The sequence below is a fragment of the Condylura cristata genome, unplaced genomic scaffold (genome assembly GCF_000260355.1).
Source record: "Condylura cristata isolate star-nosed mole 26May11 unplaced genomic scaffold, ConCri1.0 scaffold00002, whole genome shotgun sequence".
Classification (NCBI taxonomy): domain Eukaryota; kingdom Metazoa; phylum Chordata; class Mammalia; order Eulipotyphla; family Talpidae; genus Condylura; species Condylura cristata.
In genome coordinates, this window is record NW_004567103.1 from 49,490,012 (window position 1) to 49,515,362 (window position 25,351).

Consider the following 25,351-nt stretch of genomic DNA (forward strand, 5'->3'; position numbering starts at 1 on the left):
CTCAGCAGTGTACTTCGTCAGTCGGCCTGTTCTGCTCCCCACTCTGTCTCTGGTGAAGCCTCTCACCACCCCTGACCCTCTGGCCTGTACCTCAGTTCTGTATGCACAAATAAATAAATCTTTAAAAAAAAAATGTTTTCCCTAATATCAAAATACTATCCTTACTATTGGTATTACCTCCCAGTTAGTGATGGTGATAGTAACAAATTTTAAACTTTTTTTTTTTGCCCTCTGAGTGTTAGCTTGCTGATAAGTTCTTGCCATGTAGCATCCCTAGATGTCAGAAGTTATTTCACATTGTTTCTATCAAAAGTCACATTATAAATTCCATATCATCTTTTCCATTATTTACCACATAGATTCCCCCCCCCCTTCCATTTTAATTAAAATTTGGACATGGGTCCTTCCTGTTGTGGTTAAAGAGAGTATCAGTGTTATCAAGCTATTGCCAGCCACTGCTGTGGCATGAGTTCGACCCCTGTCCAGGCAGGTGACCTACAAGGCCCAACAGAACTCTCCTGTTTCACCCTCTGCTCCCCTCAGCAGTGTATTTCAATCAATCTGCCTGTTCTGCTCCCCACTCTGTGTCTGGTGAATCCTCTCACCCCTGCACCTCTTGCATACACCCCAGTTCTTTTATACTTAAATACATTTATAAAAAAATAAAAATTAAAATAAAATTTGGATATGCATTTCCCCAGACTGATTCAGTGTAACTTTTAAGTATAAAATATATAAATATTGAAACATATAATAGAACTGCTCTACTTGGAATGTGCCTCTCTGGCCTTCACCTTCCTCCTAAGGATGAAGCCACAATCTCTACAAAACATAGGTTGGAAACCTCTCTTTTGTCATGAGGCCGATACATACCTTTCATTGCCAGATGTTTATTGAACCTTTGCATAATTATTAAGAACTTAACTGTACAGTTTATCACCTGCAAAACATTGTTTCTCTAAATTTTGAAGTATATCGATGACTAAGCATGTAGCACCTCTTTTAGAACTTTATATCACCACATTTTTTGCTACAACTTCTCATACCCAATTTTACAAGTTTTTTTTCTTACCATGTGCATATATGAGGAGGGTATTTGTCTTTATTAGAAATAAGTAATAATTTCAATTTAATTTTATTAATTTCACAAGTTGCTTCTCAAACTAATTTTATCAAAATGTAAGACTTACTTACATCATTTAAAAGATAAATATGGATTTAAAAACAAATATAACAGGACTCTCTCTGGTGGTACGGTGGGTTAAAGTGCAGCATTATGAAGCTATACACAGCCACTGCAGCACACGTTGGATCCCTGGCCAGGGAGCTGACCCACATGATACAGTAGACCTCTCCTTTCTCACCCGCTGCTCCCCTCAGCAGTCTCTGCTCGCTACTCTGTCTCTGGTGAATCCTCTCACCCCTACATCTCTGGCCTGTACCCCAGATCATATATGGATAAAAAAATAAATTTTTTAAAAAATTTAAAATAAAAACAAGCATAACATTCTTGATAAGTATGATGGAAGTAGAAATGTAACACAGTACTAGAACGCAACTAACCAGCTGAACAGCTTGAGAACACCATGGCATTAGTTTGTGTTATAGAGAAAATGCCAAGCATGGTTAATTTGTTTGTCAGTTAGAATGGAGTTAGGTTATAGTGAAAAACAATATGTATCCAAAGAATTGTGAAAGGATAACTATTATCTTTCCCCTATAAACAAAAATTAGATACCAAGAAGTTCATCTTAACTACAGATTTTGAAAAGAAAGTTTTGGAGATTTGGTTCAAAAATTTAATTTTAGACAAGGCTTCATTTGGTAGTAGTATCAGAGGTATCCATCCACTTGTTCATTTGCTAAATATTATTGGTCATTGGTAACCTACTAGATGGCAAGTTTTGTGGTCTGCAAAGTTTTATAGTCAGGATAAAATGATGGAAGTAATTTATAGTTTTCAGAAGAGAGATATAGATAGGAAGTTCATCATTTTTGGAAGCTGGGAATAGAGGAGTTAGTTGAGATAGCATTGAATAAATTTTCCAATATTAGAAAAAAATAAAGAGTAAACAAGGATATTTGAGCCTGGGTGCTTAAAAAAAAAAAAAAACTGCTAACAACCAGAATCAGGCTCTTAATTAGAGGAGTAGGTATAGATTGGGGGAGAAAGGTCATTACTAATTGAGAACATGTTGAATTTGAATAAAATAAGGCACACTCTTTTATTTTCTTATAGTAGCTCAAGCAAACTGTAAAATATACTTATATTGCTTATGAAATTTTGAAACTTTGTCAACCCCTAGACAATCACTTGTTTAGACTGGGAAGGAATGTTTCAATAGCAGCTCTTTCACTTGAATACTAGTGATGGGTATTTAATCGCTATTTAAATCACCTTAAAACTTAAAAAACATGGGTTGATGCCCAACTGTATGCATTAAATGAAAAGTATTTTTAAAAGTATTATAAAATAGAACAGCTAATTTTAAAGAATGGATATATTGGCAGCAGTCCTCTCATCAAGAGAAAGTCTGATCCCCTGAGACTTGGGGTAACTTTGTACATTAAAAAGGAATCAATTCATTTTGTCATTTATGCAAGACACATCAAGGATTATTGAAGGAGGAAGTCAGGCGTAAAATAAGATTCATTTTATGTTATTTTAGGTCCTTATCTTTTTTTGTTAATATTAACAGTTGCTGGCTGGAAACTGAAACCTAAATGACTAACATTTATACTTAGTAGTGGATACATTTTTTTATATAGAACATGGTATTGGGTACTATGCTAAAACTATGAAGAGCTATACTCTGCAAAATCTGGATTTATCAAAAAAATGTTAAAAATGTTGCAAGTAGTTTTTAAATTCACCTATGAGTTAAATAATAATATATCAAAGGGCTTTACTATTGTTTGCCTGTAAATCACTATTATGGCATTTGCTTAATAGCAAATATATGATTAGATTACTGTAAGCAAAAATCAAATAAAACTTACCTACAGTTATCAAAAGATTAGCTTATGGCAGCTAATTACTTTTTGTGAATATACTGAATATTAGTATCATTTAAAATTCCATTTTTGGTTTATGTATGAACAGTAATTTTCACTTTTCCTTCAAAATTTACTCAGATTCTCTTCATCTCAGGCTCATTTTGATACTTTTCTATGCATTCTTTTCATTTTCAAGTTTATGGAAGAATTGTTAAATGTGTAAACCCACTAGTTCTTTTGTTTTATAAAGTGTATGTTAGCACAGGGGTCTCCCTGGCAGTGTAGGCATTAACTATCAAGCTATAACCAGCAACTGTAACATGAGTTGGATCCCCTGCTAAGGCGGTGACCCACATGGCACAGCAGACCTCTCCTGTCTCACCCTTTGCTCCTCTCAACAGTGTATTTCAGTAGATCTGCCTTTTCTGCTTCCCACTCTGTCTGGTAGATCCTCTTGCCCTTCTGTACGTCTGAAATGCACCCCAGTTCTTGTATGCATAAATCTATTTTTTTGGTTTTTTTTTTTTTTTTTGCAAAAGAGTATGATAGCATAGAAAATAATGGGATTTGGGGCTTGAGTAAGTGTCGAAATCTTGGTTCTTTCAGTTACTAATTATATGAAATGGTTGTTAAATTATTTAACCTCTCTCAGCCTTAGTTCTGTTGGGGGTAAAGGATGTCCTGAAAAAAACTCCACAAATAGGTTTTATGGAGTCCATTCCCACCCCAGAACAAAGAGATCCAAGAAACCAATGGCTACAAATCCCATAATGTCATCACTACTGAAGGGAGGATTGCTGGGAACTAAGGGTGGAATATCAGCCAGGTTTTGTATATAACCAAACACGTGAGCCTTGGGAGTCCTTGGTTTTCCCCTGACTTTCAGTGTGCTGTTGGGGTCTCAGCTCAGCTTGAACTGGTAGGATGCATTCACCTATTTATCTCTTTCTCCGTGAATTATTCATTTCTTTTATTTCCCCATTTTGTAGATAAGCCCAATACTACCCTTTTTGTGTGTGCCTGCAGTTTAATCTCATTATAAGTAATAAGTCCTTTTTAAGAATGCCCTGAGGGCCCTCCCTGGTGGTGCAACAGGTTAAAGCGCAGCACTAGGAAGCTGTCTGCAGCCACTGCAGCTTGAGTTTGATCCCCAGCCAGGGAGGTGACCCACATGACACAGCAGACCTCTTCCTGTCTCCCAGCTGCAACCCTCAGCAGTTTATTTCAGTAAATCTGCTCCCCACTCTTTCTCTGGCCTATACCTCAGTTCTTGTGTGCATAAGTAAATGAGTCATTTAAAAAAAAAAAAAGAATGCCCTGAGGACACACAGTCAGGCCAACCATTTCATGTTGGTGTTGCCCTGCAACAATTTTCTCATTCTCAATTGAGAACAAGAACTTTTTCACCCTCCCTTTCCTTTCTACCCTCCTTTGGTAGTTCTCTAGTTCATAGGACTGTGATTTGCTTAGTACTTTCTGCTGATTGCGATTTGTAACTTCATAGTTTCATTTTGACTTCATATTTACATTAAGAATTATGGTAAAGGAGTTAATTAACATCGATGTTCCCATTCAAACTCTCTTTTACTATCAACTTAAAATCTCTTCAAGAAAAATCCAAAATAGTTCATAGTAGTAATCCTTTCTTGCTACGCTATTTACTACTTAGCAAAATGAATGTGATTTACTGTTTCTATCCATCGCATGCGCAGAAACTTACTGAAAGCAGTAGCTCTTCTGAAGGCAGCACCGTGGACATTGGTGCCCCGGCAGAAGAGCAACCTGTGGTGGAGCCTGAGGAAACTCTGGAACCGGAAGCTTGTTTCACTGAAGGTAAGAAAAATGAGCTTAATGTTGACCTTCCATTGTGGTATGTAGTTTCACTTCACTGTTGATCACCCAAAATGGGTCACTAAGAATAGAATAGAACTCCATAAAATGTATGTATTTAAATCACTTCTAGTATGTTAATCTACTAAAAGAATTTATCTCTATTGTTATTTCCCTACTCCATGTCTGGTGAATCCTTTCACCCACCACACCTCTGGCTTGTACCCCAGTTCTGTACGCATAAATAAATAAATCTTTAAACAAACAAAAATGTAACCTTCCGACTGTTGAAATTAAATTACAAAAACTGTTTTTTAACAACAGCAATATTTTCTAAGATTTATTGGATGAAACAGGATATAAGCACTGTCTTCTTTACTTGATACCTGAACAGCTTCTATTGGGCCTGGCACAGTATAGACAATAGATTTAAGTGCTTTGTGTTCCTCATGACTAGTATTTCCCATAGTCTGATTTTCTTGGGAATTAGTTTAGAAAAAGGTATGTATTTGCACATTCTCTAGTGTTCTCTTCCTCCTAGATCTCATCTTTATTTTTTCTCTTTTATAAGTGTATCTACATCACTCAAAGTCCTCAAAGCTACCTTCATCTGATCATGGTATTTTTTTTTTTAAGATTTATTCATTTATGCATACAGAACTGGGATACAGGCCAGAAGTGCAGGGATGGTGAGAAGATTCACCAGTGACAGAGTGGGGAGCAGAACAGGTTGACTGATGAAGTACGCTGCTGAGGGGAGTAGCAGATGGGTCAGGAGAGGTCTGCTGCGCCATGTGGGTCACCTCCGGGCCAGGCGGGGATCTAACTCATGCTGAAGTGGCTTTAGCTTCTTAGTGCTGTGCTTTAACCCGCTACGCCACCAGGTATTTTTATTTTAGGATGTAATTGACTTGATTAAGTAAGTCATGAATTAAGCAGCATCCCATGTAGCAAGCAGAAAGGAGCTCCCAAAAGCTTCTTATTTTTCTGAATGGCCATTAAAGATAAATCCATTTAAAGGCCACTCTGGTTGCCTAAGGGTTAAGTCTCAGTGCTATCTCTGGGAAGGCTTGAGTTAGATCCTTGGCCAGTGAGCTGACCCACATGGCACAGCAGACCTCTCCTCTCTTATCCACTGTGCCTCTTAGCAGTGTATTTCAGTAGATCTCCCTGTCCCCCACTCTGTCTCTGAACCCTCTCAACTCCTGCACCCCTATGCTACAACTCTTTTATACAAAATAAATATTTAAATATCTATTTATCTCTCTCCATTGTATTCACCTGATAACTAACCAGATATTGTTCTATGAGAACTTTCTCTTTTGAACGGTTATATGTATCTTATCATCTTCCATCTTGCCTATTCCTCTTTCTCTTTCTTTTGTCCCTTTTCTTCCAACATACCTGAAATATTTTCCCTTGAGCATGATACATGTTGATTACATTCTGATGTAAAGTGAATGAAAACAGTGCAAAGAAGGCAAATGACAAAGCAAAGCAGGGTCATGCAAATCACATATTAAATAATGCGTAAATCAATAATGAAAGTTATATAAGCTTTCTTTGAGGAGCAGCACCAAGAAAACCTAAATAACAACCAACCCAGATTGTTGAGAGTGGTCTATTTTGTTGTTCTGTATCCTCATTAAAAGGGAAGTTTTCTGTTATTTATTTCCATTTTAAAGTCCTTTTGTAGTGTAGTGACTTCAATAGAATACAGTAAGACAATATAGTACAAGACAAAGATTCTTCACATTTATTTGTGCTTTGCAAGGTTTTATTCTTGACAGTAACATTTCAAGCAAAACAAAGAAACAAACAAATAAAAAACAGTTATTATTGACCGGGGAACCACTTATGGAAGCTGAGTAATTTTCACAACGTCATGCTGCTGATAAATATGTTCTCACTACTACAGGCTTAGAGAATTAGCAGTAATAGTAATAAGAAGGTGAATCAGGGACATACCAAAGGATATTTTTTTCTACGCTTATTTAACTGTTAATATAATTACAGGCTGTGTACGAAGATTCAAATGCTGTCAAGTAAGTGTGGAAGAAGGGAGAGGAAAACAATGGTGGAACCTGAGAAGAACGTGCTTCCGCATAGTGGAACATAACTGGTTTGAAACCTTCATTGTTTTCATGATTCTCCTTAGTAGTGGCGCTCTGGTAAGTGAACATTAAGCAAAAGTGCTATGATGCTATAGACCTTAATGTATAACTATACATTTCTGGATTTACTTTCTCTCTCTATAAATGGTTTTTAATGATTTGTTTTGCTATTAAAGAAACAAAGAAAACTTGTCCCTTCAGCTTACTCATTTTAACCTAAGAAAATAAATATTCAATTACTCATACTAACAGGAAAATAAGCATTGTAATTACAGTGTAGTTAATGGAAGTTTTGTGATCAAGAATATGAAATGTCTAAGTTATGATGAATTTTGTTTCTAAGTGCTATTATTATTATTATCTCTTTATGGAGAGTCAGTAAGTCTTTAGGGACAATTTCTTTGTTCCTTTCAAATTGTTGTATCCACTATCCTTGTGCTACTCAGGAAACAATGAATGTTGGTAACAATAAATATTGGGCAGCATGCCTAAGTGATATACTTACGGATTGGTTTCTCTTGATATTTCATCAGAATCAATTTACATTTTTGTGAAAATCATCTACAAAAATAAAAAAATATATCAGCTAATAGTATTGTAGAAAAATATGGTCATAAACATAATATAGAAGCCATAGATAGATGATAAGTAATATATAAATATAGATAGATGCCAGATGAGCATGTCTCTTTGACTTTTAGATGTTGATTATTCATTAATAAGTATCACTAACTTAACTTTATAAGTCAAATATAGACCTATGTTTTTCTGTATATTTCTCTGAGGAAATAAATTTTCTCTCTTTACTTTAGTTAAGAAATAGTTTTAGTTAAGAAATAGTCTTTCAGTCACCATTGGAAAGAATGTATCCTTAGATGTAAAATATCAAAAAGTTTCATATTAAAATACACATTGATATCTAAATGAGAAGTAATTTTATTTTGCCATCATGTCATATCATCTCTCTGCTGAGGAATATAAACTGCCAACAAAACAAAGGAGAAAGTGGTTCAACTGAATCCAATTACATAGTAAAATTGAGCAACGTGATGATCTACTTTATTAAAAATATAAACCTTCTTTTCTTATTTCTTCAATCTCTTTTCTATGGCAAAAGGCCAACAAGGGAAAGCACAGGAAATATAACAAAAGGAGTAAGTTACTTCAAATTGGGGTGACTTCATCAGGATATGCCATCGATTACTATTTCCTGAACAAATCAAGTCATTAGAATTCTGCTTTTACTTTTTTCTTATAAATGCGACACCAATGAAGAGTATTCCCTCCAGTTAATTAAAATATCTTTGAGGGGTAAAATTGTAGTAATATAACTACAGTTCCTCTGTCCTTCTAGTCCAATGCAATGTTATGGATATTTTATGTTGCTATGCATATATTTGTATGTAAAATCAACAAAATATAAATTATCAGAATAAAATACAGTATACTAGTTTTTGAAACCTGAGATGTATAAATTTTCTTTATAGGCATTTGAAGATATATATATTGATCAGCGAAAAACAATTAAGACAATGTTGGAATATGCTGACAAGGTTTTCACTTATATTTTCATTCTCGAGATGCTTCTAAAATGGGTGGCATACGGCTATCAAACATATTTCACCAATGCTTGGTGTTGGCTGGACTTCTTAATTGTTGATGTAGGTATCCTCTATATCTTTGTCTTCCATTCAGGCTCTTTGTCTTAACTGTATACTCATTCTAAAGTAGTGAAATCTCTGACCACTATATCATGTGGTTAGAACATGCTATTTAATAAAAAATAAATTAATCCCCTGAATGACAGTGTCATTTTTGTAAGAAAGTTTGTAAGAAATTAGAAATTGGCTAATTTGGTGCTGACTTTACATTGGAAAGGTGGAATTTATGGTGGTTACTTAGTATTGGAAGTGAAAAAGCATAGCAGTAGGTTTTAGAGAAAGTGGTTAAACAGGTTTGTTACTTAAATTCCTTATATTGTGAATCAGACAGATTTGACTTTGAATCCTAGCCCCACCACTGGTTGGTTATGTGCCAGAGTAAATTACTTGATTCTTGACCCTGCAAAATGATGTTTAGTATGTAAACCATTATAGGAATTGAATGCAGTGATAATGGTAGGAACTACAATTAATTCTTAAAATTCTCTTTGATCTACTCAAAGTTTTTGAAGGATAGATTTGAAAGGATATTATGTAGATTATAATTCCATTATAGGAAGTAAGATGTACAGAATATTCAGAAAGAACTCTGCTTCTTGTTATCCAGGAATTTCCCTCCATGTAGACAAGATTTGATGCAAGTTAATAGTGAACCAAACAAACAATTTGTATGCTTAATGGATTGATACTTCCTCTCCCTGACAAGTAGCTGCCTTTGAGATTTATTAGACATCATGCTTCATGTTATCAATTTGGCATAATTTCATCTTTTAAAACATTTTAAAAAGTATGTTCAAAATGTCACAGACTTCATAAGCACCAGTTTTATTCCCAAAGGATAATAATTCATAAAGGATAATTATCCCAAAGAATAATAATCCACAAGGATTCTGCAAGTTTCTTGTAGAAAATATCTCCAGGTCTCAGGGTCACACATTCTGCTATCTCTTCAATTCTGAACTAAGATGGAGACAAAGTTACTTGAAAAGCTTATAATATTCCTATAAAAAGAGTGAATTGAGATAAACCTCAAAATAATAATTGTTTCATCATATAATAAGGAGAAAATGTTTCTAATATTGAGATTTCAAACATTAAAAGTTATAATTCAATTCACAATTTTCACATCTCTAGATTTTAAATCTAATTTAAACATTTTAAAATTGAGCTTCTTTTTCTATTATATGTCAGAAATTTTTAATGGAAGAAATATCTTAAATTGTTTTTAATAGCCATTTCCAAAATATTTTAGGAAAATAGTTCTACAGGGAATTTTGTGATTTTGCAATAATACCTACGTTTTTCATTGCTCAATTTTGTTTCATGAATATCAGTTTAACATTCTAAAAAAGACAAAAGTATATAGTACATCTCAAGTTTCTAAAAATTATTATAAATCTAAAGCAAATTAATACTCAAAAATAGGAAATTTTGAAAAAAAACATGCACATTGAACTGTTCAACACCTGCCTCTAGTAACAGCATGGACATGGAATTTTAGCAAATGCTTTAGAGAAAACACCAAATATGTTGTTCAGAATCATGGAGTACTTCACTCAAATCATGTAAACTGATTGATTTAATTTTGTGATGAAAATTAGGCTATTTTGTACTATCATGGCAGAAACTATAAATTAGTAAAATTAGTAAATTTTTCTATAAATTAGTAAAATTTCAAGTTAGAAATGTTTGATGATCATTCATGTTAGAATTTTTGTTCTACATTATTTACCTGGAAATGAACTTTAACAAGTAAAAAGGCAAGGTTTTTATTAGCAAGATAAACAGAAATCATCTTCAAAGCTGATTTAACATATTACTTTCTATACTGATTACAATTAGTTAGAAATGCCAAACAGGGTAGACTTTTTTCTTTTTCTGATAAAATAACTTTTGTATTTTATTATTTTCTATTGGCAAGGCCTGTAGTCAGCAGCAACTGAATAAAATAAAAATCAATAATGTCTTATTATTTGTCGATTTTTGTCATTTATTTTATTAATTTTTATTTAAGTTTGTTTAATGAATTGCTCTAGTAGGTTAGAGCAATTGAAAAATACATGGCATCTAAGGTTTTCATTAAACTAGATTTTAGTTAACATTGTAACTTTTTTTAATCAAATTGTATTTCCTTATATTTTTAAAGGTTTACTGAAAATATGCAGTCATTCATTTCCTATGTGCTTATAAACAAAAATTTTGTTATACTACATAGTAGTTATAAATGGGATGACACCAATTCCCTTTAATTATTTGTAATTTTATTTTACTTATATGTATATTTTTTTTAATGCAGGTTTCATTGGTCAGTTTAACAGCGAATGCCTTGGGTTACTCAGAACTTGGTGCCATCAAATCTCTCAGAACACTAAGAGCTCTGAGACCTCTGAGAGCCTTATCAAGATTTGAAGGGATGAGGGTAAGAAAAATGAAAGAACCTAAATTATTGTTTATAGCAGAAATTATATTGAATTAAATTTTTAAAATGGGAAACCCATGCATGCAAAAAGAATGGCAAATCCTTGCAAAATTGCTACTTTATCCTTTTTCTGTTGCATATTTACTTCTAGGTGATATGCAAGAGAATAGAGGCCTCCCTTGAAATGATATAATATCATTTATCTGCTGTGCTCATTAAATAAAACTTTATTTCTTAATTCGCTTTGGGAGTTTCCTTACAAACCTACATAGGAAAAGAAAATGCACTATTAAAGTAATAAGTATATTAACAAACATGAATTCTATATTGTTTTCTCATTTGTATTGATATAAATTGTATTGAGCTGAATTAAAAGTAGTATAAATCATACATGTAGCTAAATATGAGTGTAAAAGAAAAAAATTAACAGTTGTGAAAACTGTCTGTATAATGCCAAAATTTGCACTATTTGAGTATATTGAGGTTAAATATTTAATACTGATTGACTTTTAAATTTTTCTTAAAAGTCATGTAAATGTAGCCTCAGTTTGTAACTACATTGCCCTTATTTATATGAAGAGTAATACTATATATAAATCCATGCACTTATATGACATTGAGGTAAAAGTTTTATGACAGAGAACACAATTTTAATTGTTGTCATAGATGATTTGTAAATGAACCATATCAGAGTCACAAAATTGTTCTTTTTAGGAAAATTGTAAGCCATTCAGTATAATTCATAGCCTTGGTAAGATAAGGAATTATGACACTGACTTGTAATTTTCTGTGCCTTCTTCAAAAGCATGAAATATTATTATACATGATATGTAAAATATTAATTCAATTTTTTCACAATTAGAAATTTCATTTACCAAAGCAAACCTGCTAAATTTTGATTTTAATAGAAAAATGTTGCTTTTAGCTGCATAAGATTTAATCACAGTTATAAAAATTAAGCTTGCATTACAGACCTCCATTTTCATTTTCTATGATAATCTTATATGTTCTTTTGAAATAAAATGTATTATAAATATAACTTTCTAAGAACATAATACTTGCTTTTTTCTGACATAATTTTTTATTAGAATAGATTCAGTGCAATATACAAATAGTCTTATTTTAGTTTTCACAGAGATCCTTAATTTTCACTAAAATTTTATTTGAAATTCTGTTCTGTTTATATGAAAATTAAGTTAATTTTCCAATTAAAATGTTACTTTCTTTGTTTCAGAATGATAATTTCAGTTCTGGAGAAATATGTTATTTTTATGCATTCTACTTGAAAATATGTAGCCTGAATCAAAATAATACCATTTAAGTCTTCTAAAATCTGAACAGTGCTAAACTGTTGAAGCTATAATAAACATTTCAAATATGATCTTTTGAAAATATTTCATCCAAGAAGCAACTGGTCAGATATTCCCATAGATATTCCCTTTACACCATATATCACAATGTTGTTCTGATGGGTCTGTCTTTTATATTTTTTACCAAATAGCCTTATTTACACTTAGTCATCAGTCTTTTTTTTATGTCATGAAAAGAGATTAATTTTTTAACTTAGAGTTTTAAAATCATAAGCTCCTTGTAGATATAGATAAGAGATAACTAATCATTTAAGTTGTTCATGAGTATGGTTTCTTGCCATTACTAGTATGCACATGATATAAAATGGTTGATCATTTCAAGATCTTTTTGGCATTGTAGAGACAAAATAACCCAAGGATTGATTCTACTTTTGTTTCTCGTGTTTGGATTTTTTGACTCTGTAAAAGATATAATCATGCATGATGGTGAAATGGATAGAAATAATAATGATGATTAATAACTGGGAGTAAGGTTTAAATGTATTCAGAAACTCTCATTTAATTCTTTTCCTTAGCCACATAAAAATCACAAATAGCTCTGTCAAAGCACAAATCAGACACTCATTTTATTTTTGTTTTGTCACTCTTGAAGCATGTGCTTTTATGCAACATTACCAAATACAGCATGCTGTACAGTGCTTGATAAGAAGTTAGAGAATAGCAAGTAATTTATCATCATGTTGCACTTTCTGTTTTGCATGTTTTATGCACATTTCTGGCTGACAGCTTTTAAACATTAATTGTATTTCAAATTTCCAGTCCAAATTTTTCAACTTGTAAAATTAAACTGAGTGAATTGATGTCATAATTATCTAGTGTAAAATAAATTTTGTATTTAAATTTGTATTTCTAATTTCCTAATCTAAGAACTATTAAATACCTTCTTTTTCAAAGAAACTCAAGTCTTAATTGACAGGGAAACAGACAGAAAGCATCATATACAAAAAGTAACTCCAATTGTTCTGTCATATCAGATTTCTAACTAATAATAAACTATATATTTCTATTTCATATAGGATAATCTTGCTCCAACTTGGATGGGGTGGAGCGATGGTTCCTCCCCTCAGCCCTTTATTATGGGTACTGTATTACCCCTTTTGCTACCTTTCATCCTTTCACTGTGACTTTGTGTAGTGGGGTGAGGGAGGGGTTGGGAAGGGTTCTATTGCACCACAGCAGGGAAAATACAGTATTTACATTCTAATCCCCTATTTTCAATTTTCTTAAATTTTCTTTTGAGAAAAATACCTCTGTGAATTTACCCTCTGTGGATTTGAGCCCCAACTGTTGATATCTCTATTGAATTTCACTGAGTGTGATTTAGTTCTGTGTGTACTGATTTATCCATTTAAGGGGAGGTGATCCAATTGGTGAGGGTGGAGGACCCAAGTATAGAATAATTGTGTGAACATTTTAACTTGTTGAGATGATGGTGCTGTGTGAGGTATAAACCTTTGACATTTACTATGTTGGTCTGCGTTCTGAGAATTGTCAATGAGTTTCCAGCTTGCCTTACTGATGTGTGTGAAATGATGCTAGAGGACAATACTTTAGTTTTTCTAAAATTTGTATTAATTGTGTGACCTTTATCATATTTTAAGTATAAATTAAATCTCACAAGGCAAAAATACATTCAAAGTTGAACAAGCCCACCTGCTTTTGTTTTAAATGGGAAAAAGTTAATGTAGGAGCCACTTGACATGAACTATACACTCAAAATAAGTCACTTTCAAATTCTAAGCATCTTAGAAGATATCAAAATGAAAAAAAAATTTACATTTGCTTATTCCTAAAGTTTAAGGACATAAGAAAGTCTTTATATTGGAGGGAGGGGAAAGTTGGCATTATTGTTTGGGTAACTAATGTATCATATCTTTCAAAAATAATTCCCTCAAATATATCCTACAATACAAATATAGTCATTAGATTTAAATAAGATTCTGATGTTCCTCTTTATAGTGAAAGCTATGTGATGTTACTTTGCCTGATTTTAGCTTTAATTTACTTAGTTTTGTCTGTATTTTGATTAGAGAAGAATTAGAATTCATGAGCAGTATTGATTTGAAGATCAGAGGCAATTTTATATTCAAAGACAAGAAAACATATCCTGAGATTAAGAAGTAATCCTAATTTTAATTTGTGTATCTAACTTTCAATCCTTAATTTAGTGTCAGTTTCATTAAAATGTAGATCATGAACAAGAAATGGAAAAGAGTTTCTAGAAGAATGAGTTGTGCTAGGATAGAAAAATTCTATTTAATTTTATTAAATAGAATTCTAGTAAAAATTCTATTTACTTGCGAGAAGACGCATCCTCTGGTATTAATTCATTAAGATAGTTCCTTTCTTAGAAATCTCCTTTTGTGCAGCTCAAACTGCAGTCTGTCTTTGTAATTTACTTAGGCCAGTTCTGTCTAGTGGTTTCACCACATGGGAACCAATTACCGCAGTTCCCTAGAGTCTCAGAAGAGTTATTATACTTCCCTCTGTGCTGAAACAACTCTTGGGAAAAAACAATTCCTTTTCTGATTCTTCATTGCTTAATTTAATGAAATTTTCAATATGAATGGACATTTGTGTAGTAAATTTCCCATTATTATGTGGAATGGTTTCCAGGATATAATCATCTTGTCTTTGTAGAAATAAGCATCATCTCCTGAGCCAAATGTATGCCCATATTGCAAATCACATCCTCAGCAGCACTGCTACAGGCCACTTGCTTGCATCATGAATTGCACAGAGTTAGTTTTAGTGCGGAATTAACCCCTACTTTCAAAGTGAATTTCTCAGAATGTATTCACCTTCTCTGGGGGTAGTAACTCCCTGCAATTTTTTTTATTATATCTTTCTCATTATTCTTGTCCCCTATCCAGAAATGACATTTACAAGTGATGCTTTGATCAGTAAATATTAAACTAACCTTTACTTCATTCTTTCATTCATTCAATCATTTTTGTATATCTATTTCAAATCACTTTATATTTCTGTATTCTCTATTTCTATATTCTCTATTTCTATATTTCCTGTTTCTATATTCAAGATACTCAAAGCTTTAGAGAATTTACAAGTATATCTATGAATTTTTTATATTTTGTCATAATTACAAAATGCAATTAAATTAATACAGAGCAATGTAGGTAACAGATAAGCAGGAGCAACTCTATGAATTAGTGAGGCAGAGTGGAAGGAGCCCTAAATACTATTTCTAGTCTACTTTTTGAACTTATCTTAGTCTGCTTTTCAAACTTAGTCTACTTTTCCAAGTGCGAGTGCATTACTAAATTAACTCTACAGGACCTGTCCAGCACTGGAATTAATGATTCTTGCATGGAAAAAGGTAATAGTTGTCTTTATTTTAGAAGTTAAACTGGGGTGTCAGGCAGCATGAAGTGAGATTCCATGACAGAAATGTTGCTTGAACTAAAGCTTTTGAAAAGAAAGGGTACTTCAGATGAGGAGATCTTAGAGAAAGAAGTTCAAAGGAAGTGACTTCAGTTTTCTGGTAATGATAGTCACACTTGGTATTTACAGTAGTTAGATTGGCATGAAGTCGAGGTGACTAAGGAACTTATATTGGAAGTAGAGAGTATGGAATAATTTGAATATCAAGCTAAAGAAAATATCTGATAATCATTGGGGATTTTAAAGTGAGAACTGGGGAAATTTAATTCATCATACATGGATCTAAAATAGAATATTAGAAGACTGACAATGGTGCAAAAAAGAACTAACAGAGGCCAGAGCTTAAACAGTGACTGCACAAATGAAAAAGTGATGGAGAAAAAAGTTATGAGAAAATAGTGAGACCAACAGATGGATCTGAAAAGAAATTCCAGAAATAGATATAACTAGAGTCCTGCATGAGCTCTGAGTTGTTGTAGGTAGAAATATGCATTTTCACATGTACTCTGTGTGTACAATAGAAACTGATTTTTACTTGGATGGTATGCAAAATATTTAGAAAAGGTGTGAAATAAATAATAACTTGATTTCAATTTTCAAAGTTTGAAGCCAAAATAAATCTAAGTATATTTATTTAAAATGAGATTTAAAGTGAGGATTTATTCATTCATTTGGATTAACGCAAATAGTCAAATGAGATAAGGTGGGTGCCATGTGCCAGTTTGGGAAACTGCACAGACCACAGCATCCAGTTCTGTCTGAATAACTCAACAGACTTAATTTTTCATGCTCTTCTTCCCACCTTTGTCATTACTGGCTTTGCTATTTCCTTGGGTCCATTTAGCTCACTGTTTTGTAACCCCAGAAGGCCTAGCATTTAGAATCATAAAGAATTGGCTCATGTCTTTTTTTTTTTCAGAGAGGCAGTCAAAAAAATGTTCTAAAATTATGCTGACATAAAATAGCTGATGGAAGGTATTTTAATGTCTGTTATTTTCTTTGGATCAGATTGCCCAGAACAATAGAGGCCCATAGAGGTAGAATGAAATTTAGCAAGTCTGCAGCATCATCTACTACTTGTGAGTGGTTTAGGGTTTGTCTGTCTTCCCTCTTAACTACTCCTGCGCAGCTCCAATGGGAACTATAAAAGAGGAAGCAAGGACGTCAAGTTGACAGTGTTGGCAAGTTTAATAACTTAGATTTTAAATTTGTTACCCAGAGATGGAATTAAGGGGTAAGGGGTGGGGGGAATGCTTCCATAGAAAAAGAGTAGATAATTGTTCAGCACAGAACTAGATGTGGTCATATCAGATTTGGGAACTATGATCCCAAATATGGCTTCCCTCCTTTTCTTATTTTCCTAAGAAACTGATTTGTATTATGTTTCATTTAAAATAAGTTTATTGAATAAACTCAGTAAATGAAACAACTGACATGACTGGAGCTTGAAATAAACTATGTGATGATCTAATGAAATACATAATGCTAAATTGTCTCGCTTCTTATGCCAAAGTTATTAGTCATAGCAATGCATGAATAACTAAGGATAAAATTATACTAGATATTAGATAATATTTTATACGTATACATCTGAGTTTTTAATTTTTTGTAATATCTTGATCAAATCAACTCATGTCCAAATATTTTAATTTCATTCTTTAATATATCACTTTTTAATGAGTTAATCCTTTACATTAGGACTTCCTACTCTCTTTTTCTAATAACCAACAAATATTCTGACTTCATCTGGTAGTAAATTCCTCTAATTTTGTTTTTCCTTTAATCTTTTAATATTTCCCCCTCTATTTTTTAAGCTTATTTTTATTTTCTTTATTATTGTTTATATTTGATTCTCCAAGTGTATTGCTTAAGAGAAAATGGATTTATGATTTTTTCCTCTACTTTGCCTTACAATATCCTAGAGTAGTCTTAATAGTCAAAAAAAAAAAAAAAAAAGACTAACTATTACTAGGGGAATGTATTTCCTTTTTTAACCAACAAGAATTCTGACTTTTCTTTTTTTCCATTTGTGTATTAGGTGGTTGTGAATGCCCTTTTAGGAGCAATTCCATCCATCATGAATGTGCTTCTGGTTTGTCTTATATTCTGGCTAATTTTCAGCATCATGGGCGTAAATTTGTTTGCTGGCAAATTCTACCACTGTGTTAACACCACAACTGGTGACATGTTTGACATCAGCGAAGTGAATAATCATACTGATTGCCAAAAACTAATAGAAAGAAATGAGACTGCCCGATGGAAAAATGTGAAAGTAAACTTTGATAATGTAGGATTTGGGTATCTCTCTTTGCTTCAAGTTGTAAGTGAACACTCTTTTCTCTGAAATTTGTTTATTGTTTGGAATAATAAAATAATGATATACATCTATTAAAGTTACTAAGAAGAAAATTTATAGCACTTCTTTTTTTCTAACTTGAATTATCAGTACCAGTACATTTAAGCAGCACATACATAGTACTGTGCAGGTCAATAGTGACCTGACATGATAATTTAGTTCTTTCTAAAGGTCTTTTTCTCTTTCTTCCCATATTGCTTTCTCATCCCAGAAGAACAAGTTTGACTATAAGTGTGCTATGATTTTTCCTATTGCAGTTGGAAAGCTTGTTTCACTGATGTTTCATCCTCCCAAAATGTGTGCTTCTCACACCTGATTGAGTTGCAATAGGTGGGAATTAGCTGTTAATGAGTTAGGTCTGTCATTTGGATTGAGACTGGGGAATGATATTTAAATTTTAGGATAATATTCTCATATTGAAATGAAATAATACAGGGTAATACCCGAACACAGAAATGAAACACATGTGCTGTTTTCTCACCTCAAATGACCTTTTGGAAATATAAATTGAGTCTAATTTTTATAAATATTAATGTTTTTACTATAGGCCCCTAAATCTAATCTACACAAAGATAACTCATAATTATAAGAATACAAAAGTGGTAGCCCTTTAATCATTTGCTTTTTATGTACCTCAACAAAAGTATGGATAAAACCAGACTCCAAATTGTTTGTAAAATAATAAAATTACTGCTTTGTTTTGGTCAGTGAAAATTTACCTTCAAAAATTAATAAAAAAAATTGTATGAGTTCTTCCCTTGTGTTTCTACAGCGTGTTTAGAGCACAGGTCTACTTCTGTTTACCAGGGTTCTATATTCAAGTATTCAATCGGGAACAATTATTAAGCAGAGAAACAATATCAGTCAAACCTTCTTGCATCTCTTTCAGAGGTGTCTGTAGCATGACTCTGTTATAAGTTCTTTCTACCTTCTTATTGGAAATTCTTATTTTTCTTCTAAACGTTTCTTACTCTTAATGTTCATGCAATTATACAAAGATTTTAAAAATCCAGCAAGTGTGACTTCTTGTAAGTACTATAGTAGACACATGATATTTTCTTGCATATTATCCTAATCTTTAACTAATAGCCATACTTGTAAATATCACTAAACTATACCAATTCCTCCATAAAGTTGAGAAAAGAAAATTTTTAAAAATCCAAACCATCCCTTTAATGGAGGGTGAAGGTTCTAAAAATGGAGGGAAAAGTTTCTGCACAAAGTCACTAAATAAATTCTACAAAAAACTAAAAGGCTACTACTGCTTTATTCTTCCTTTATATACAATCACTTTTATGTTGGTTAGAAACTTGTTGAAATGGTTACTTGAATCAACTTTTTCTGTTGCTGCACCTAGTATGCAGTACACTTGTCTTATTGTTGACCTCAGTCATTGACACATTCAATATTTCCCCTCTATGAAATACACAAACTTTCCATGTTCTAGCTAAGAATCATTACTTTCTCTTTATTTCTATCATAGAAACACCCATACATAACTTTCTTATCATTATATCCACCACTCACAAATGTTAGTATTACAAAAACGAAGAAGCACTGGCTAACCTCAACTAATCTTGCTTCAATGGTTAAGGAACAATCCTTTCAGACCCATAGAGTTTAATATTTAGCCCTAGGACAAATAACAAATCACTGTAAGTTATTAGATTTGGAATCCTTGTCAAGTGTTTAGTGTACTATTTCCCACTCATATTAACTCATTGTCATCAAAAGAGAAAGAGTGAGAGAGAGGAAAGACAAAGAGAGAAAGAAGGAAAGAAAGAAAGAAAGGAGGAAGGAAAGAAAGAGAGAGAAAGGGAGAGAAAGAAAGAGAGAGAGAGAGAGAAACAAGCAGGCAAAATAAAGGATAATTTTTAGATGTTATTATGCATTAAATTTTTTTAAAATGCAGTTGCAACTCTGACTTTGTTTACATTTATGATCTTTAGAGTGTTACAAACAAGAGAATTCTTAAATCTTTCTGTCACTTTGATTACCTTGCAGATAGATTTCAGCAGATGGTCATCAGATTTAAGTTGTGATTGTTTTGCTATTACATTGTCAACTATATTAGCATTTGTAAAGTTACTAAAAGTGTTCTATCAAATTTTGATAGCACTTTAAATTGTGTGGTTCTATGATCTCTAAAGAAATGAAAAGTATTTGTGAGTTGGTTATCACCAGGAGAAGATATAAAATAATCATTTTATTCATTTTATTCCCAAAGTAAAAAGACTTGTTACAAAACCCACAAGATTTTTTTTTGAAATGTCTTTCAAAAATGTTCCTTTAAAAATATATATCAGTAATACTCTTAGTTTAACATCAGGTCTGAATCATTTTTACCCCAGAGTAAAACATGCATGTTCTTTTTAATAGGCCACATTTAAGGGCTGGATGGATATAATGTATGCAGCAGTTGATTCCAGAAATGTAAGTATTCCTCATATCCTAAGTCTCTTCATACTATGGTGCTAAAGTTAATTCAACAGAGCTTAACAACTGAATGGAATGATTCAATTATGATATTAAAATGTGACTCAAATCATGTTTTATAAAGGAGTATTTATTAGAAAGATGTTACTAAGATAACTCATATTATCTTAAAAGCTAAACTAAAGTGACATATTCATATATTTGTGAACTAAAAGACAGCCTTCTATTAAACATTTTTCTATTTTATTTCCTTTTTAAATACTAATCATATAATCAACAATAATACTTTTAGCTTACTGGAGCAAATCTGAAGAAACATTGTTGCTGTTGGTTGTTGGAAATTGAAAATATATATTTACCTTCCATATTAAATAGTATGAAAGTTAGCGATATTACATAGGTAGCCTTAGATTTATGTAATCATCCTTTTCAAATTCATTCTTCATTATGGACTTTAGCATCCATAAGCTTCATTGTAGCATTTACCAAGTTCTTACCACTTCCACTCTAGCCAGCGACTTTCATTAAGTTTATGTCACCCAAGTAGCCACATACTTTCTTCCTCCTGCAACAGCCTCTCTCTGTCTTCACATGCTCTTTCCAACTCTGTTCTTCAAAACTTTGTAAAGTTTATGATTTTTCTGCCAGGCTTCATCTTTCTATGTTAAAGTCCACCTGTTTCATCTATCAAAATAAAAAATTACCTCTGTCCCCTTAATCTCTAAACTGAACTTCACTTTCATCTTTCTTGATATGCACTTTCCATCAGCGACTTTAATTTTATATTGAATGTCCTCTAATATACTCCAGAGTTGTGTTATTTCACTTTGTTACTTACTATTTTGTGTACTTGTTTGGGTTTTAACTCTATTGTCTCTCAAACATAAATCTACTAGGAAACTATGTCTCATAAGTCCATTGCCCATTTACTACGTGACAAGTCGATGTTAATTTACTATAAGTACATTCTAGAGATTAAATGATCAATTCAGGATTTATGGAGTCCAAGAATATCTACTCATTCTGAAATTTTAGTGCATGTTACAGTGTCAAGTATATGGTATCAGCCATCTAATGAAGTTACTCAACAATTGTTTGCTAAATAAATGCATGTATGCATGAATATTTCCAAACATAGTAGCATTGAGGTAACATTGGTTATAATAATGCAGATGATTCAGAGGTATAGGTTCACTCCTTTCCAAGTGTATGTTAACACACCACTTCCAAAACAAAGCAGCTATTGTATTCTATTTTTATCTATCGTCATTAATAATGTTAATTGTTAAAATTCAGTACCTTAAAAAATGCTAAAGTTAGTATACTTCTGTCCAAATAGTAAGATATCAGTTATATTGTAGTTACAAAAAGTAGCTGTGAATGTGCCATAATCATATATATTTTTTTTTACGTGAAAACATCTCTAGTAGCTAATTTTTAGATATTTTTAAAAGGTAGGTGATTCAGAGGGAAAAAATATATACTCTTAAGCTTTATTAGAAATTTTCTTTTTGTTCTCATGTAAAAGCTCCAATAACTTCCAGCATAAAAAAGTATTCTAATATTTTACAAATTATTCTCCTTTGGTAGGTGGAACTTCAGCCTAAGTATGAGGAAAGTCTATACATGTATCTTTACTTTGTTATTTTCATCATCTTTGGCTCCTTCTTCACTTTGAACTTGTTTATTGGTGTCATCATTGATAATTTCAACCAACAAAAAAAGAAGATAAGTATTTCTAATATTTTATCTCTTACTAAGATAATAAAATATTTGAAGTGTTGTCTCCATCAGATGAATATCTTAATTCAGAAACCAAATGAGAATATATATTAAAATCTATTTTTGTATCATGCCCACTCTCCCACCCACCATGTATTGTCCATCTTTTTCAGGCTTTAGAAAATCAAGAATGATTGTGTTCCATATTCTTGTGATAGACTCACAAAACCTTTTTTTATTAAAGATCACCTGTTTTATCTTTTGAGAGATAATAATTAGAAAAGAGCCCAGGCATATGCCTCTTATCTCCCCACTTGAAAATATATGTACTAGCAAAATCCTTAGAATTTTTATAACAGTTTAGGTATTCAATATAAACTTATAGTGTTTTTTTTTTTCATATTTTTTGTGATATCCTTATATATCCCCACTTCATTCTCCCTCAACTCTCACTATAAACTACTAGCTCTAGTCTTGCATTTCATAGTTCTTAGTAACTCAGTTATATGTGTACTTTGTAGACAAAGTGGAAAGTAAAGAATTACTAACTGTTCATATTGTATGTTTTTCTGTTCAAGTTTTTTCTACATATATCCTATCCTACTGAAATTATTTTACCTATAATTGTAAATCCTTTTGCCTCAACATAAGCATTTTCAAACTTTGTTAAAAGTTTTCATATATACATTGTCCTAATTTACTAAATCCTTCAGAGACTTATGAAATAGATCACTTCTAATCTTTCATGATGTGGACAGTACCTTGTCAAAAGTCGTTTGCCCAACAAGTCTCTAGTTTTTCTTTAAAATAAATAAAATATTTTATTTCTCTAAAATAATATCCCCACACATGATCCCAGTAAAAGCACCTGTGGATGTGCTCACGTCACTGCTCCCTAACTAACATCAAATATTCTCTTTGCTTTTTAATAATCCTTATTTGATATATGAAACTTTTATTTAAATTTAGTTTTTAGATCTTCTATCACTAGTAGATTTGAACCAATTTTAAATGCTTTTTAGATTTTTTTATTTCTTTATGTGCTGCTGCTTCATTTCACTTGCTTAACATGTTTCCTTATTATATGTATTTTTCTTATACAAGATTCACTCTAGAACAACCCTGCCACTTCCCACTTTTATTATTATTTTTTTTTATTATCTTATTAGTAGTCTGTTATCAGCATCAGGCTATTTTATTTGACTTATTAGCCTAAGAACCAGTCTACTCTGCTATTGACATGTCACATACCTACCATAATTAGCACCAGTGACTGAATGCCCCTAGGTCTTCTACCAGTGCATCCCGATATACACACACACACATATATATACATCTACATATATATATAATTGACTCCAAATCCTTCTACAATATATATACTCTGCTGCATTTGAATAAAAATTGTCTTTAAATTCAGAAAGGCAGTATGTACAGTAAAATGAATCAAGAATTTAATTCTTAGAAAAGTAAATTTTACTCTTCACTGAATGTATGGTTTTAGGTAAAATTCTTAACTTCTCAGAGTTTCTGAATTTTCCTCCATAAAATAATAATAATAATAAAATTAACTTTGGAAGATTATGAGAGTTAACTAAAATTATAGTACCTGTAAAGTACTTTTAATTCTTTCAAATTTAATAAATTAGAGACATCATTTATGCTAATTATTTGAATATTGCATTTCCATTTTAAACTATCCCTTCCCTGATTTAAATTTAATATAGAAAAATTATCTGCAAGGAGCACAGTTTTAACCAGTTTTGATTTTTCTTTTCTATACTTTGGAGGTCAAGACATCTTTATGACAGAAGAACAGAAGAAATATTATAATGCAATGAAAAAATTAGGATCGAAAAAGCCACAAAAGCCAATACCTCGACCAGGAGTAAGAAATCACAAATGATATGGGAAAAAAATACACGCACACACACACACAATTTGCATGGCTTTTCAAACAGCACAGAAAGTAGTTGTCATTTCCAGCAGCAAAGATTCCTTCCAGTTAATTCATACCCTTGGTTATCATTAACTCACACTTGATGATAACAGTAAAAGTAATAATAATAATAAAAAGAGAAAGAGCACAAAAAAAAGAAGAAAAACAGAAAATGAGCTCTTACCATCCAGAAATTTAGAATCACAAAAGTAGAGTCCAAACTAAGTGATCAAAAGAGACGTTCACAAATAAAGAAAAGTCACTCGTACAGTCAAGAGTAGTTGTAGAGTAATGTTAGGGTGAGGTGATCATCCTTGAGGTTAAAATAATGTTTGTGGTACATAGAGAGCCCAGTACTAGTGAATAGTCATATTATGCCTGTCAACGGTTGTCTTTGGGAAAATGATGAAAAGTACACACTTTCCCCCTGTAAGGCCTTATACTAGAAGTAGAAATTAGTCACTCTATGTAAGAAAAATGGAAGATGGAAGATTTCCTCCGTGGCCCCAGGAATTAAACCAGCCAGTGATGTGCTCTAGCATCAGTGGTAGAACTAGGAGCAGATCCATAGATCAGTGTCAAAAGATACAATTTTTTTTATATCAAAGCATAAGAAATATCACGAGTCTAATTTTCCTTGTCGAGACTGTGTTCTATGTCTTGGTATGAAAGACAAATAGAAGAAGATCAATATTGTCATATATTATCTTTAAATGCATAATGTTATAGGTGTAACCAGAAATCCCAAGTTCCCTGTAACAATTCTTTGAGGAAAAAGACAATTGCTGTATAAATAAATACTTATTTTTTAAATGGCTACATGACCCAATATATCATGAGATTCTTGCGAAATGAAATTATGCAAGTTACCTAATTTCTCATATTCTTACTATGTTAAAGTGCAGTTTGGCTCTCTGAGACAAGTATATTGTAGGCAATGTTTCTTATCAAAGATTCCCTTTGGAAAATGGTTTTATAGTATATAGACACATTAATAAATAACGGTTTAAATAACTCCAGTCAAAAATTAATGTGCTGTTTACAATATTTGATAAAATTCAGGTCCACTAGTAACATACAGAAGTCAGTTTGTACATAAAGCACT

At 32.1% G+C, this 25,351-nt stretch overlaps 1 protein-coding gene across 7 annotated transcripts in view; it reads left to right on the top strand.

Annotated features, from left to right (window-relative positions):
- The window catches only part of SCN1A (sodium channel, voltage gated, type I alpha subunit), a 130,945-nt gene that overhangs the window by 99,887 nt on the left and 5,707 nt on the right, over window positions 1–25,351 (top strand). For 6 of the 7 annotated variants that reach the window (XM_012726114.1, XM_012726107.1, XM_012726117.1 and 3 more), the window contains 8 exons: window positions 4,710–4,830; window positions 6,844–6,998; window positions 8,429–8,602; window positions 10,899–11,021; window positions 17,832–18,113; window positions 20,529–20,582; window positions 22,176–22,313; window positions 24,091–24,195. In XM_012726114.1, the coding sequence (XP_012581568.1) occupies window positions 4,710–4,830; window positions 6,844–6,998; window positions 8,429–8,602; window positions 10,899–11,021; window positions 17,832–18,113; window positions 20,529–20,582; window positions 22,176–22,313; window positions 24,091–24,195 (1,152 nt within the window). The remainder of the gene's footprint in view (window positions 1–4,709; window positions 4,831–6,843; window positions 6,999–8,428; window positions 8,603–10,898; window positions 11,022–17,831; window positions 18,114–20,528; window positions 20,583–22,175; window positions 22,314–24,090; window positions 24,196–25,351) is intronic. The other variant, XM_012726119.1, reaches the window with a different exon arrangement.